Raw genomic sequence first — 13318 nt, 5'->3', positions numbered from 1 at the left:
TAGGAATATAATAATTATTATTATTATTGTTATTATTATTATTATTATTATTATTATTATTATTATTATTATTATTATTATTATTATTAGATCAAATTTGAGTATGGAGCAACTAAAGTACATGATGACCAGATTTTCAAATTCACCTGAATATGGGAAAGTAGTATGCAGCTTATTGGAATTAAATCTGAAAACAAAGGAACTGCAAACTGCCAAAGAATTAGTTGAGAACATAATTGCTGGTATGTTAGTCTATATTTAATCGAGGTTACCATGGTCTTTTCTGTAGGCTTTTCTTTCCACGGATAAACCTTATCCGTTTCCCCCTTTACACTTTACACCATGACACTTCTGTGATACACTATCCCTATTGATCGTTTGTTTTTTACTTTTTTTCTTTCTTTTTTTGCGATCCCTTTTGATCGTAAACCTACCCCTCTTTTTATTTATTTACTTTTTTCTCCCCAAAAAGAAAAGCTCTACTCTGTAATTTGTCCCCCTCTGTGTTCAGCCATGTGTGGCTAATAAAGAAACATATATTTAATCATATTTTAATAGAGTAGATATATGTAAAAAATAAATAACGCTAAAGCAAAGTAACACCAAATTTATAGTGCATGTGTTTTTTTATTGGCTAAACTGGCAAAATGACCATTCCTAAATTTTAATCATAGTGCATGTTTTAATCAGTTTTAATCATAGTGCATGTGTTTTTTTATTGGCTAAACTGGCAAAATGACCATTCCTAAATACAACAATAAGATATATTAACAACATGTCATTTATTTAATATAACTAACGGAATTCTTTTATGTAAGAATCAAAAATTCTACACTGTAAACATGGATTTATTTTGTAAATTGAAAATGCAGTTTTAATCATTTCTTCAACCAGTATCATAATTGTATATTTTCAGCCCACAATACAAACGAACCACTTGATTTATCCACAAGAAAGCAATTGCATTACATATTTTGGGAGCAAGCTGCAATGGCATATGAAGTAAGTTTGAAAAGTTTACTACAATTGGAAAGTTATAGTTGTTCCAGGAATGTGTTTAATATGTAAAATTGGTATATAGGCACAGGAGTGGTTGTGTGGCAAGTACCTTGCTTACCAGCCACATGGTTCCAGGTCCAGTCCCACTGCATGGCACCTTGGGCAAGTGTCTTCTACTATAGCCTCGGGCCAACCAAAGCCTAGTGAGTGGATTTGGAAAGAAGCCCATCGTATATATGTTTGTGTGTATATATATATATATATATTATATATATATATGTATATATATATATATATATATATATATATATATATAATATATATATATATATATTATATATATATATGTATGTCTGTATGTATGTGTATATGTTTGTGTGTCTGCGTTTTTGCCCCCAACATCACCTGACAACCGATGGTGGTGTGTTTATGTCTCCGTAACTTGGCGGTTCAGCAAAAGAGACCAATAGAATAAGTACTAGGCTTACAAAGAATAAGCCCTGGGGTTGATTTGCTCGACTAAAGGTGGTGCTCCAGCATGGCCGCAGTCAAATGACTGAAACAAGTAAGAGAAAAGAAGACACTAGCCCAAGGTGCCACGCAATGGAACTGAACCCAGAACCATGTGGTACGTAAGCAAGTTACTTACTACACAGCCACTCCTATTCATTTTTATGTAGTTTAATTCTCTTCCTCTTGTATTAATTATTTTCAGTCCTAATTGTTTCGTTTTGTTGTTTTAGCAAACAAATTACCAAGAAGCACTTGAGTGGTATAATTATTCCTACAACCTGTTCTCCTTTGGCGAGTATTCAGATAAAAACTTGGCCAAAATAAACAGGAACCGTGCTACATGTTACATACATTTGGAGAGCTTTGACAAGGTAAATCATTTTAACGTTAAATGGCTATTATTAACCCTTTAGCATTCAGAATACTCTCTTATATAAAATGCTTCTTCATTCACATTACTCTTTTACTCTTTTACTCTTTTACTCTTTTACTCTTTTACTCTTTTACTCTTTTACTCTTTTACTTGTTTCAGTCATTTGACTGCAGCCATGCTGGAGCACCGCCTTTAGTCAAGCAAATCGACCCCGGGACTTATTCTTTGTAAGCCCAGTACTTATTCTATCGGTCTCTTTTGCTGAACCGCTAAGTGACGGGGACATAAACACACCAGCATCGGTTGTCAAGCAATGCTAGGGGGACAAACACAGACACACAAACACACATACATATATATATATATACATACATACGACAGGCTTCTTTTCAGTTTCCGTCTACCAAATCCACTCACAAGGCATTTGTCGGTCCGGGGCTATAGCAGAAGACACTTGCCCAAGATGCCACGAAGTGGGGCTGAACCCAGAACCATGTGGTTGGTTAGCAAGCTACTTACCACACAGCCACTCCTATAATTAAATAATAATTTAATTATTTTAAATTAATAATATATAATCCGGTAGCTTTAAAATTTTGATGATGTGATTGTATATGTTCAGAATGACATTGTAGAATAGGTGAGAGATGCCTGATCTGGTAGGTTTGAGTATAAAACAGGTAGAATATTTGGGCCAAGTACAGCTGGTTTAAAGGCTAAAGGGTTAGCGGTGCTGGATAATTGAGTACGTAGTCTTGGGTTCAAATCCTGCCTCTATAGTATTGTATCATGTACCTGAATAAGGCACACAACTGCCCATTATTCAATGAGTTCTTGTTTTTTATGAGTTAATGGAGACTCTGCTACTATTTCTAGCAGTTCAAAGTACCTTGTAGAGGCTTCATCATTTCCATAATGAAGATAATGGTAATGGTGATGATGATCGTTACCATTTTCATCATCATCATGACAATGCTTATTTTTTCCCAAGAAAATTAAAAAAACATTCGAGCGAGGTCGTTGCCAGTGCCGCTGGACTGGCTCCTGTGCAGGTGGCACATAAAAAGTGCGATTTGAGCGTGGCCGTTGCCAGTACCACCTGACTGGCCCTCGTGCCGGTGGCACGTGAAAGCACCCACTACACTCTCGGAGTGGTTGGCGTTAGGAAGGGCATCCAGCTGTAGAAACTCTGCCAGATCAGATTGGAGTCTGGTGCAGCCATCTGCACCAGTCTCCAGTCTGGTTCGCCAGACCTCAGTCAAATCGTCCAACCCATGCTAGCATGGAAAGCGGACGTTAAACGATGATGATGATGATGATGATGGTGAAAAATAGAAATTAAGCTGTTATTTATAACACTTTTAAGAAACATTAGTAACATCATCATCGTTTTTTACATTTGCTTTTTCCCATGCTGGCACACACACACGAATATATATTTCTTTATTGCCCACAAAGGGGCTAAACACAGAGGGGACAATCAAGGACAGACAAATGGATCAAGTCGATTACAGCAACCCCAGTGCGTAACTGGTACTTAATTTATCGACCCCGAAAGGATGAAAGGCAAAGTCGACCTTGGCGGAATTTGAACTCACAACGTAACGGCAGACGAAATACCTATTTCTTTATTACCCACAAGAGGCTAAACGTAGAGGGGAAAAACAAGGACAGAGATAGGTATTAAGTCGATTACATTGACCCCAGTGCATAACTGGTACTTAATTTATCGACCCCGAAAGGATGAAAGGCAAAGTCGACTTCGGCAGAATTTGAACTCAGAACGTAACAGCAGACGAAATACTGCTACACATTTCGTCCGGCGTGCTAGCGTTTCTGCCAGCTCGCCGCCTTTCCCCAAATATACTCGTGTGTGTGTGCACACACATGTGTGTATTTGTGTGAGTGTGTGTGCACATGTGCGTGCATGTGCATATGTGCACACACACATGCATTAGCTTGAGGCTATAGCAGAAAACATGCTGTGCCATGTAGTGAAAATGAGCATGAAGTCTACATGGCTGCGAAGCATACATCTTAAACTACACAGACACACCTCACAAATCATAATTTGGACTACATTTCAAATAATGTCTTGTTTCATCATCATTATCATTTACATAACATCTGTTTCCCATGCTAGCACGTGTTTGACAGTTTAACAGGAGCTAGCAGATCAGAAGACTGCGCCAAGCCCTACCGTCTACAGGATGGCCATTTTAAGATTGGATACCCTTCCTAACATCAACCACTTTACAAAGTGTACTAAGTGCATTTTATGTGGCACCAACACCAGTGAGGTCACCAAAACAGAAACATTATCTTAAAAGTGTTGCAAATAACAGAATAATTTCTACAGTTAAAATAATTATTTTTCTGTAAACAAAAATAATTAATTTACTGTTGAAATTTTGATGTACTTGGAATAAAATGGGGGGAAAAAATCATTAACTAAAATGTATTATTAGTAGCTCCAAAATAAATTGATTCATTAGATAACAAATGGCCTCTTTTTACTAGATCTATTTATGGGTCTTCATATTTGAGTGAATTAAGTAAAGTGATTTGGCTTCAGGTAAATATTTAACTAACACAGATGAAAAAATTTTTTTTTTAATTTGTTGCTGTTGTGGTGATGCTACGGCTGCTGATGCTGCTGATAATGATCATGATCATGGTAATAATGATGAGGACAATGGTGATGACGATGATGATTGCGATGACAAAGATGATGATGAAGGTGGTAGTGGTGGTGGTGGTTGAGGGGTGATGAAAGTGGTGGTTGTGGTACTGGGTTGTGGATCAAAACAGTTTGATTCAAATTCGTTGGTACTCTTGAGATTCAAGTGTGATGCTAGTCATCAGCCATTTTGAACTGTTTTGATCCATTCATGTAACTCCCAATAAACTGGTTGAGTGCCCTTCTTTCATTTTTTCAGTCACTCACTCACATACACACACATATGTATATATATATGTAAGGGCATCCAACTGTAGAAACACTGGCAGATCAAACTGGACCTTGGTGCAGCTTCCAGGCTCCCAGACCCCGGTTGAACCATCCAATCCTTGCTAGCATGGAAAACGGATGTTAAACAATGATGATGATGATGATGATGATATATACCAGAGTAAGCACATAAATGTGAAACAAGGATGTATAAAAGAGTACTCAAATACCAGAGGTAGAGTAATATGCTTTATTTAAATAAAGTATATATAGATAGATAGATAGATAGATAGATAGATAGATAGATAGATAGATAGATATATCATCAGCATCATCATCATCATCATCATCGTTTAACATCCACTTTCCATACTGGCATGGGTGGAAGAGTTTGACAGGTGTTGGCCAGGTAGAAGACTACACCAGGCTACTGAGTCTGTTTTGGCATGGTTTTTACAGCTGGATGCCCTTCCTAACACCAACCACCCTACAGGGTGGACTGAGCGCTTTTTACATAGCACCAGTACAGGTGAAGTCAGTTTTGGCATGGTTTTTCAGCTGGATGCCCTTCCAAATGCCAACCACTTCAAAGTCTGAACTGGATGCTTTTTTTATGTGGCACCAGCACCGGCAGGGGTCACCAAATAACTTGCAAGCCAAGGAATTTTGAGAGGGGACGGGGCATTGGAGGAGGTTATCCTGTGTTAGATTATGAAAGGTTAGGGTGTGACAGCAACAGTGGGGGTGTTAGTAGCAGCAATAGTGATGGTGATGGGGGTTGGGATAAACTTGTAAAGTATTTTACGGATTTCGAAAAGAAGATGCAAAAAGAATAAGATTAGGCATGAGAGAGTGGTGGGGGCCGGGGCCGGACTTCGAATGAGGTTAGATAAGAACACAACAGCGTAGGGAAATTCAAAAATGACAGTATTGTAGTAATAATGGTAAATCGAAATCGATCAACATCAATGGAATTTGTAGTTTGTGATACCAGTGCTGGTGGCACGTAAGAGAACCGTCCGAACGTGGCCGTAGCCAGCGCCGCATCGACTGGCCTCCATGCCGGTGGCAGGTAACAAACACCATCCGATCGTGGCTGTTGCCAACCTCGCTTGGCCTCCGTACCGGTGGCACGTAAAAAGCACCATCCGAGCGTGGCCGTTCACCAGCCTCGTCTGGCACCTGTGTCAGTGGCACGTAAAAAGCACCCACTACACTCACGGAGTGATTGGCGTTAGGAAGGGCATCCAGCTGTAGAAACACTGCCAGATCTGACTGGCCTGGTGCAGCCTTCGGGCTTCCCAGACCCCAGTTGAACCATCCAACCCATGCTAGCATGGAGAACGGACGTTAAACGATGATGATAATGATGATGATGATGATGAATGGTAAAATATATAAAATATAGAAAGAGAGGTAGGCCTAAAAACTCGTGGCATAGATCAACACAAAGGGAACTAGAGAAAGGGGGACATTCTTGGCAGAATATAAGTACAGAAGCGAAAAATTATGCCACATGGAATTCAACTATAAGTGGCCTGTACTCCGCGTTGGAGGGCTAAAGGCAGGGGGGTAAAAATGGTAAAATAGAATTGATCTGAAAGTTTCTTCTTTTTATTACCCATGTTTTTTCAAAATACATTAACAATAGAGAAAAATTGCAATAATCAATTGTTGATTGTATTTCTATGAAATTTTGTCCTTGTTTTTTTGTATCGTCTATCTGGATGTTTTGTTGTCCCTTTTTGTATCACCTAGTTGTCCGGATGTTTTGTGTTCTTGTCCCATTTTGTATTTTATATATATATAAAATATATATAAAATATATATATCAGAAATATTAAATTTCTAAATCTCTCATAGAGATATGTACGGTGGTGGGGCGATAGAATGGTTGTATACTGTCAATCTAACGTGACAGTAGGGGATTACACCACCGCTGTTTAGCCCTAGGAAGCATCGAACGCTTCCTGATGGCTTTGGCACTTTTTTTTTTTTTTTCTTCAGGAAGTGTCAATACTTCCTAGGGTTAAAAAGCAGTGGTGTAATCCCCTACTGTCACGTTAGATTGACAGTATACAACCAAAATATATATATTTTGGCAGAAATGTTCTTCTCATAACAAATCATTCCTGAGTCTTTCGAAAAAGTTCAGTCAATATTCTATATCATTTCTGTAAGTTATAGTTATTTATCATTTTCACTTATAACCTATTTTCTAGGCTAGAGATGCTCTTTCGAAAGCTGAGAGTTATGATCCAACATCCCCGTACACTCAGTTTATCATTTACAAGTTAGCTCTCACACAAAAACAGCAAGATATTGGTGAGTGAACTAGACTTAAGATATCCTTTTCCTTGTTTTTTTTTCTTTTTTTTATTTACCATTTTCTTTATTCTTTTACTTGTTTCAGTCATTCGACTGTGGCCATGCTGGAGCACCTAACTCTAACCTCGGCGGAATTTGAACTCTGTACATGCTTAATATCAATTATGACATAAAGGCGGCAAGTTGGTAGAATTGTAAGCACACTGGGCAAAATGCTTAACAGCATTCTGAGTTCAATTCTGCCGTGGTCAACTTTGCCTTTCATCCTTTTGGAGGCAATAAAATAAGTACCAGTTGAGAACTGGGGTCAATGTAATCAACTTAGCCCCTCCCCCAAACTTGCTGGCTTAATGGCAAAACTTGAAGCCAGTGCTAAGTATGATGTAAAGATGGCAAGCTGGCAGAACTGTTAGCACACCAGGCAAAATGCTTAGTGGCATTTCATCAATCTTTATGTTCTGAGTTCAAATTCTGCCATAGTCAACTTTGCCTTTCATCTTTCGGGATTGATTAAATAGGTATCAGTTAAACACTGGGGTTGATAAAATCAATGTATCCTCACCCCTGAATTGCTGGCCTTGTACCAAAATTTGAAACTAATACTAATTATATATTTCTTTACTACCCACAAGGGGCTAAACATAGAGGGGACAAACAAGGACAGACAAACGGATTAAGCCGATTACATCAACCCCAGTGCGTAACTGGTACTTTATTTAATCAACCCTGAAAGGATGAAAGGCAAAGTCGACCTCGGCGGAATTTGAACCCAGAACGTAACAGCAGACGAAATACGGCTATGCATTTCGCCCGGCGTGCTAACATTTCTGCCAGCTCGCCACTGGGGTTGATATAATCAACTTATCCTCACCCCTGAATTACTGGCACCAGCACAGATGAAGTCAGTCTTGGCATTGTTTTACGGCTGGATGCCCTCCGAAATGCCAGCCACTTCAAAGTCTGAATTGGATGCTTTTTTCATGTGACACCAGCACCTGCAGGGTCACCAAGTAACTTGCAAGCCAAAATTGGAAACTAATACTATGACGTAAATATAATAACAAAGGGAGGCCCCCCCCCCCTTCCCCAACTGCATGTAAAATAACATTTGATTCTCCCAGAAAATATGGTACCATTTTCTTACCAGCTAGACAACTAGGAATGAGTATCAATACCAGTGATATCATAAAATTCCTGTGGTGAATTGATGCAAGTAGATTAAACCTTAGAGGCTGACACCTCTACCAACATTCATCGTTCCAGTAGCTTACTCTTTACTCTTTTACTTGTTTCAGTCATTTGACTGTGGCCATGCTGGAGCACCGCCTTTTAGTCGAACAACTCGACCCCGGGACTTGTTCTTTGTAAGCCCAGTACTTATTCTATCGGTCTCTTTTTGCCGAACCGCTAAGTGACGGGAACATAAACACACCAGCATCGGTTGTCAAGCAAACACAGACACACAAACACACACGCACACACACATATATATATATACATATATACGACGGGCTTCTTTCAGTCTCCGTCTACCAAATCCCCTCACAAGGCTTTGGTCGGCCCAAGGCTATAGTAGAAGACACTTGCCCAAGGTGCCACGCAGTGGGACTGAACCTGGAACCATGTGGTTGGTAAGCAAGCTACTTACCACACAGCCACTCATGCGCCTGTATCTTGCTATCATTTTTTTTTTTAATCAAATGATTGTTTCTCTTACACAGCATCAGAAGCCTTACAGAAGATGTGTGATTATGCTTCGAATAAGAGCAATAATGATGAAAATTCAGCATTCACTGCAGATGCGTTGATACGGCTTGCTGCTCAAATGGCTTTTGAGGTAATTGACCAGGGTGGGTGACATTTCTGCACAGCTGTTTTAGCTGTGCCAATTTGGTGCCACTGATTCATTGCTGACCATTTGACATTAGACATTTCAATGTTTCTCCCGTTTTCTCCCTTCCTCTTCTTCTTCTTCTTCTTCTTCTTCTTCTTCTTCTTCTTCTTCTCTTCTTCTTCTTCTTCTTCTTCTTCTTCTTCTCTCTTTCTCTCTCTCTATCTATCTAGCCATCTATCTATCTATCTATCTATCTATCCATCCATCTATCCATCCATCCCTCCCTCATTCTCTCTCTCTCTCTCTCTCTTTCTCTCTCTCTCTATCTATCTATCTATCTATCTATCTATCTATATATCTCCACCTCTCTATCTCTTTTTACATGTGTGAGCATATTTCTCTTTTTGTATGAGGAGAAGGGAAAGTGTTTATATCAATAATGTTCAACTAATAAATTGTAGTGGAGGCGCAATGGCCCAGTGGTTAGGGCAGCGGACTCGCAGTCAGAGGATCACGGTTTCAATTCCCAGACCAGACGTTGTGTGTGTTTATTGAGCAAAAACACCTAAAATCTCCATGAGGCTCCGGCAGGGGATAGTGGCGACCCCTGTTGTACTCTTTCGCCCCAACTTTCTCTCACTCTCTCTTCCTGTTTCTTGAGTAATGCTGTGATGGACTGGTGTCCTGTCCAGCTGGGGGGAACACATATACCACGGAAACCGGGCCCATGAGCCTGGCTAGGCTTGAAAAGAGCAACGTTATCATTTTTAATAAATTGTAATGTCTTTCTCTCTCTCTCTCTCTTGCTCTCCCTCCCACTCCTCTTCTCTTCTGTCACCTCCACTCCCTCTCTCTCTCTTTGTACGTGTGTTTCTCTGTGTGTGTGTGTGTACCTCCAGTGCCAAAATATACTCTCACCAAAACAAGTTCAACATCTAGTCAACCATGTCAGATGGCCAGCCTCCAAACAGCTGTGCCCAATCATCTCATTCCAATTTGACCAATTTTTCTAAATAGAATCAAAGGCACAGCTCCTTCCTGAATAAAACCTATGAAAAACTCTTTTTGAAATTCTCAACTCATTAAAATTATTGCAAAAATGAAATAAAGAATTTTCCTTTCTAATTGATTTCTATAAATTAACTAGTTAATTATATTCATTAATAAATGCCAAGTAGTTTAAATGAAATCAATGTAAATACACATATCTTGGACTGCTTCCTTCTGAAGAGAGGCCTTTGTACCCAAAATATAAAGGGTTTTTCTTTTTATAACTTCTGCATTGTTAGAAGCTTCCTTTATTTTCCTTTTCTTTTTCTACTTCTGTACTACAATGCTTCAAGCAAACTACAACACTTTGATTTTTTTGGTTAATTACAGAAAGACGAAACAAACTTGGCTGCAACAGCACTGGAAATATTTCTGAAAGGAAGTCACATGTCAACAGAGACACTAACAGCACTGCGATGTCTCATTAGATTACTGCTATCAAACGATAATGAAAATGACAGGTATTTGAGTACCTTGTCACTATTTGTAACAATACGTAATGATTGCATAATGGTGTACCTTGTTACTGTTAGAAACAATATGTAATGCGGTGAGCTGGCAGAATCGTTAGCACATCGGGCGAAATGCTGAGCGGTATTTCGTCTGCCGCTACATTCTGAGTTATAAATTCCGCCGAGGTCGACTTTGCCTTTCATCCTTTCGGGGTCGATTAAATAAGTACCAGTTATGCACTGGGGTCGATGTAATCGACTTAATCCATGTGCCTGTCCTTGTTTGTCCTCTCTGTGTTTAGCCCCTTGTGAGTAGTAAAGAAATAGGTATTTCGTCTGCCGTTACGTTCTGAGTTCAAATTCCACTGAGGTTGTCTTTGCCTTTCATCATTTCGGGGTCGATTAAATAAGTACCAGTTATGCACTGGGATCGATGTAATCGACTTAATCCGTTTATCTATCCTTGTTTGTCCTCTCTGTGTTTTGTCCCTTGTGAGTAGTAAAGAAATAGGTATTTCGTCTGTCTTTACGTTCCAAGTTCAAATTCCTTTGAGGTCGACTTTGCCTTTCATCCTTTCGGGGTTGATAAATTAAGTACCAGTTGTGCACTGGGGTCAATCTAATCGACTGGCTCCCCTCCTACCAAATTTATTCCAGGCCTTGTGCCTATAGTGGAAAGGATTATTAGTAAAGAATAAAGCTACGCAGGAGTGGCTGTGTGGTAAGTAGCTTGCTAACCAACCACATGGTTCCGGGTTCAGTCCCACTGCGTGGCAACTTGGGCAAGTGTCTTCTGCTATAGCCCCGGGCCGACCAATGCCTTGTGAGTGGATTTGGTAAACGGAAACTGAAAGAAGCCTGTCGTATATATGTATATATATATATATATATATATATATATATATATATGTATGTGTATGTGTGTGTGTTTGTGTGTCTGTGTTTGTCCCCCTAGCATTGCTTGACAACCGATGCTGGTGTGTTTACGTCCCCGTAACTTAGCAGTTCGGCAAAAAGAGACCAATAGAATAAGTACTGGGCTTACAAAAAGAATAAGTCCCGGGGTCGAGTTGCTCGATTAAAGGCGGTGCTCCAGCATGGCCGCAGTCAAATGACTGAAACAAAAGAGTAAAAGAGTAATCCTTAGAGATAAAAGGTAAATCATGCCTTGAATAAAAGACTAGTCTAATAATAGCCGTTTGTTTTGTTAACGTTTTACTCAATCACTTCATTTCCACAAAATAACATGTCTGACTTCTTATTGATGTTGTTCTTAATTTTGAATTCTTCACTTAACATTTTGTTTTATTATTTTTTTTTTCACTCATTCTCCAGGAAGTCTTTGTCTCGGCTTCTTGAACACCTGAGAACAGGTAACATGAATTTCAATTCTTTATTGTTTTTACATTTTTTTAAAGCTTTTAACAAATAACATTAATACTATATATATATATATAATTTGTTTTCTAAAGCATTAAAAGATAACTTTATCTCGTTAAGATAGTCAGAGACATTGTTTAAACAAGTAGTGTAAAAGATTCCAACATGTGGCACAGCGGTTAAGAAATTCACTTTGTAATTACATGGTTCCAGGTTCTATCTCACTCTGCAGCACTATGTATCTTTTAACATGGCCTCAGGTTGACTAATATTTTGTAACTGGGATTTGGCAGGCAGAGACTGTATGGAAGCCCACTGTATATGCTTGTATATATATATATATATATATATATGGAATCATGTAATTTTGAAAATTAGGATGTATAAACAAGTGGCACATAGTTTGATCACCTTGTGTTTATATATTTAACCCAAGGTGTTCCTGCTGAGGACGATTTCACCTAGCGAGTATATATTATTTGCTTGCTAAACTAAAATCAGGAATCAATTGGTCCAGGAAACTAGATGGTAAAATGATTTTATTTTTTCATTTTGTTCCTGTCGAATTTTATCCCTAATTTTGTGGTTATAGAACCTAGCAGTTCTTTCTAGCGTGTTGAATCTCACGAGTGGATTCCTCATGTATTTAAATGTACACTGTATTTTATATATATATATATATAATCAGTAAATATATATATATATATATATATATATATATATGAGAGAGAGAGACGAGTATATGAGTTTGTTTACCAGTGTCAATGTCATCTCAGTGGTTAGAGTATCAGGCTTACAATCATGAGGTAGTGAGTTCAATTTCTGAACCAGACTGCGTGTTGCGTTCTTGAGCAAGACACTTTATTTCACGTTGCTCCAGTTCACTCAGCTACAGAAATGAGTTGCGATGTCACTGGTGCCAAGCTGTATCAGCCTTTGCCTTTCCCTTGGATAACATCTGAGGTATGGAGAGGAGACTGGTATGCATGGGCAACTGCTGGCCTTCCAGACTTGTGCTTTGGAGGGGAACTTTCTGGGTGCAATTTTGTGATCATCCATGACCGAAGGGAGTCCTTACCTCTTACAAGTATCATGAGTTGAGTCTCTTTACGTCCAAAGTGTAAATAAGTAATTCATTAAATAAAAGCCAACTAAAATATGTACCAGACTCAAATAAGTAGGTACTGGTGTCTCATGGATCAACTAAAGCCCTTCAAGACCCTGCTTCATCATAGTTGCAATTCAATGTCAGAAACAGGTAAAAGAAGACACCTGTATCTGTAATGTTGGTTTCAAATTTTTGCACAGATTCAGCAAAATTAGGGGGAGGGATAAGTCAGACCCTAGTGTTCATCATCATTTAATGTCCACCTTCCATGCTGGCATGAGTGGGACAGTCCGACAAGAGCCAGCCTGGCAGAAGCCTGGACCTGACTTCT

General features: G+C 39.0%; 1 protein-coding gene across 1 annotated transcript in view; it reads left to right on the top strand.

The window, feature by feature from the left end:
• LOC115222024 (testis-expressed protein 11-like) overlaps positions 1-13318 on the top strand; it is a 59233-nt gene that overhangs the window by 29033 nt on the left and 16882 nt on the right. Inside the window, exons 12-18 of the mRNA XM_036511259.1 lie at positions 91-242; positions 917-1002; positions 1743-1883; positions 7058-7160; positions 8885-9000; positions 10378-10508; positions 11835-11872. Of these exons, the coding sequence (XP_036367152.1) occupies positions 91-242; positions 917-1002; positions 1743-1883; positions 7058-7160; positions 8885-9000; positions 10378-10508; positions 11835-11872 (767 nt within the window). The remainder of the gene's footprint in view (positions 1-90; positions 243-916; positions 1003-1742; positions 1884-7057; positions 7161-8884; positions 9001-10377; positions 10509-11834; positions 11873-13318) is intronic.

The sequence above is a fragment of the Octopus sinensis genome, linkage group LG19 (assembly GCF_006345805.1).
Source record: "Octopus sinensis linkage group LG19, ASM634580v1, whole genome shotgun sequence".
Taxonomy (NCBI): Eukaryota; Metazoa; Mollusca; class Cephalopoda; order Octopoda; family Octopodidae; genus Octopus; species Octopus sinensis.
The sequence above is the reverse complement of the archived record's forward strand: the minus strand, read 5'-3'. Positions and strand labels throughout refer to the sequence as shown.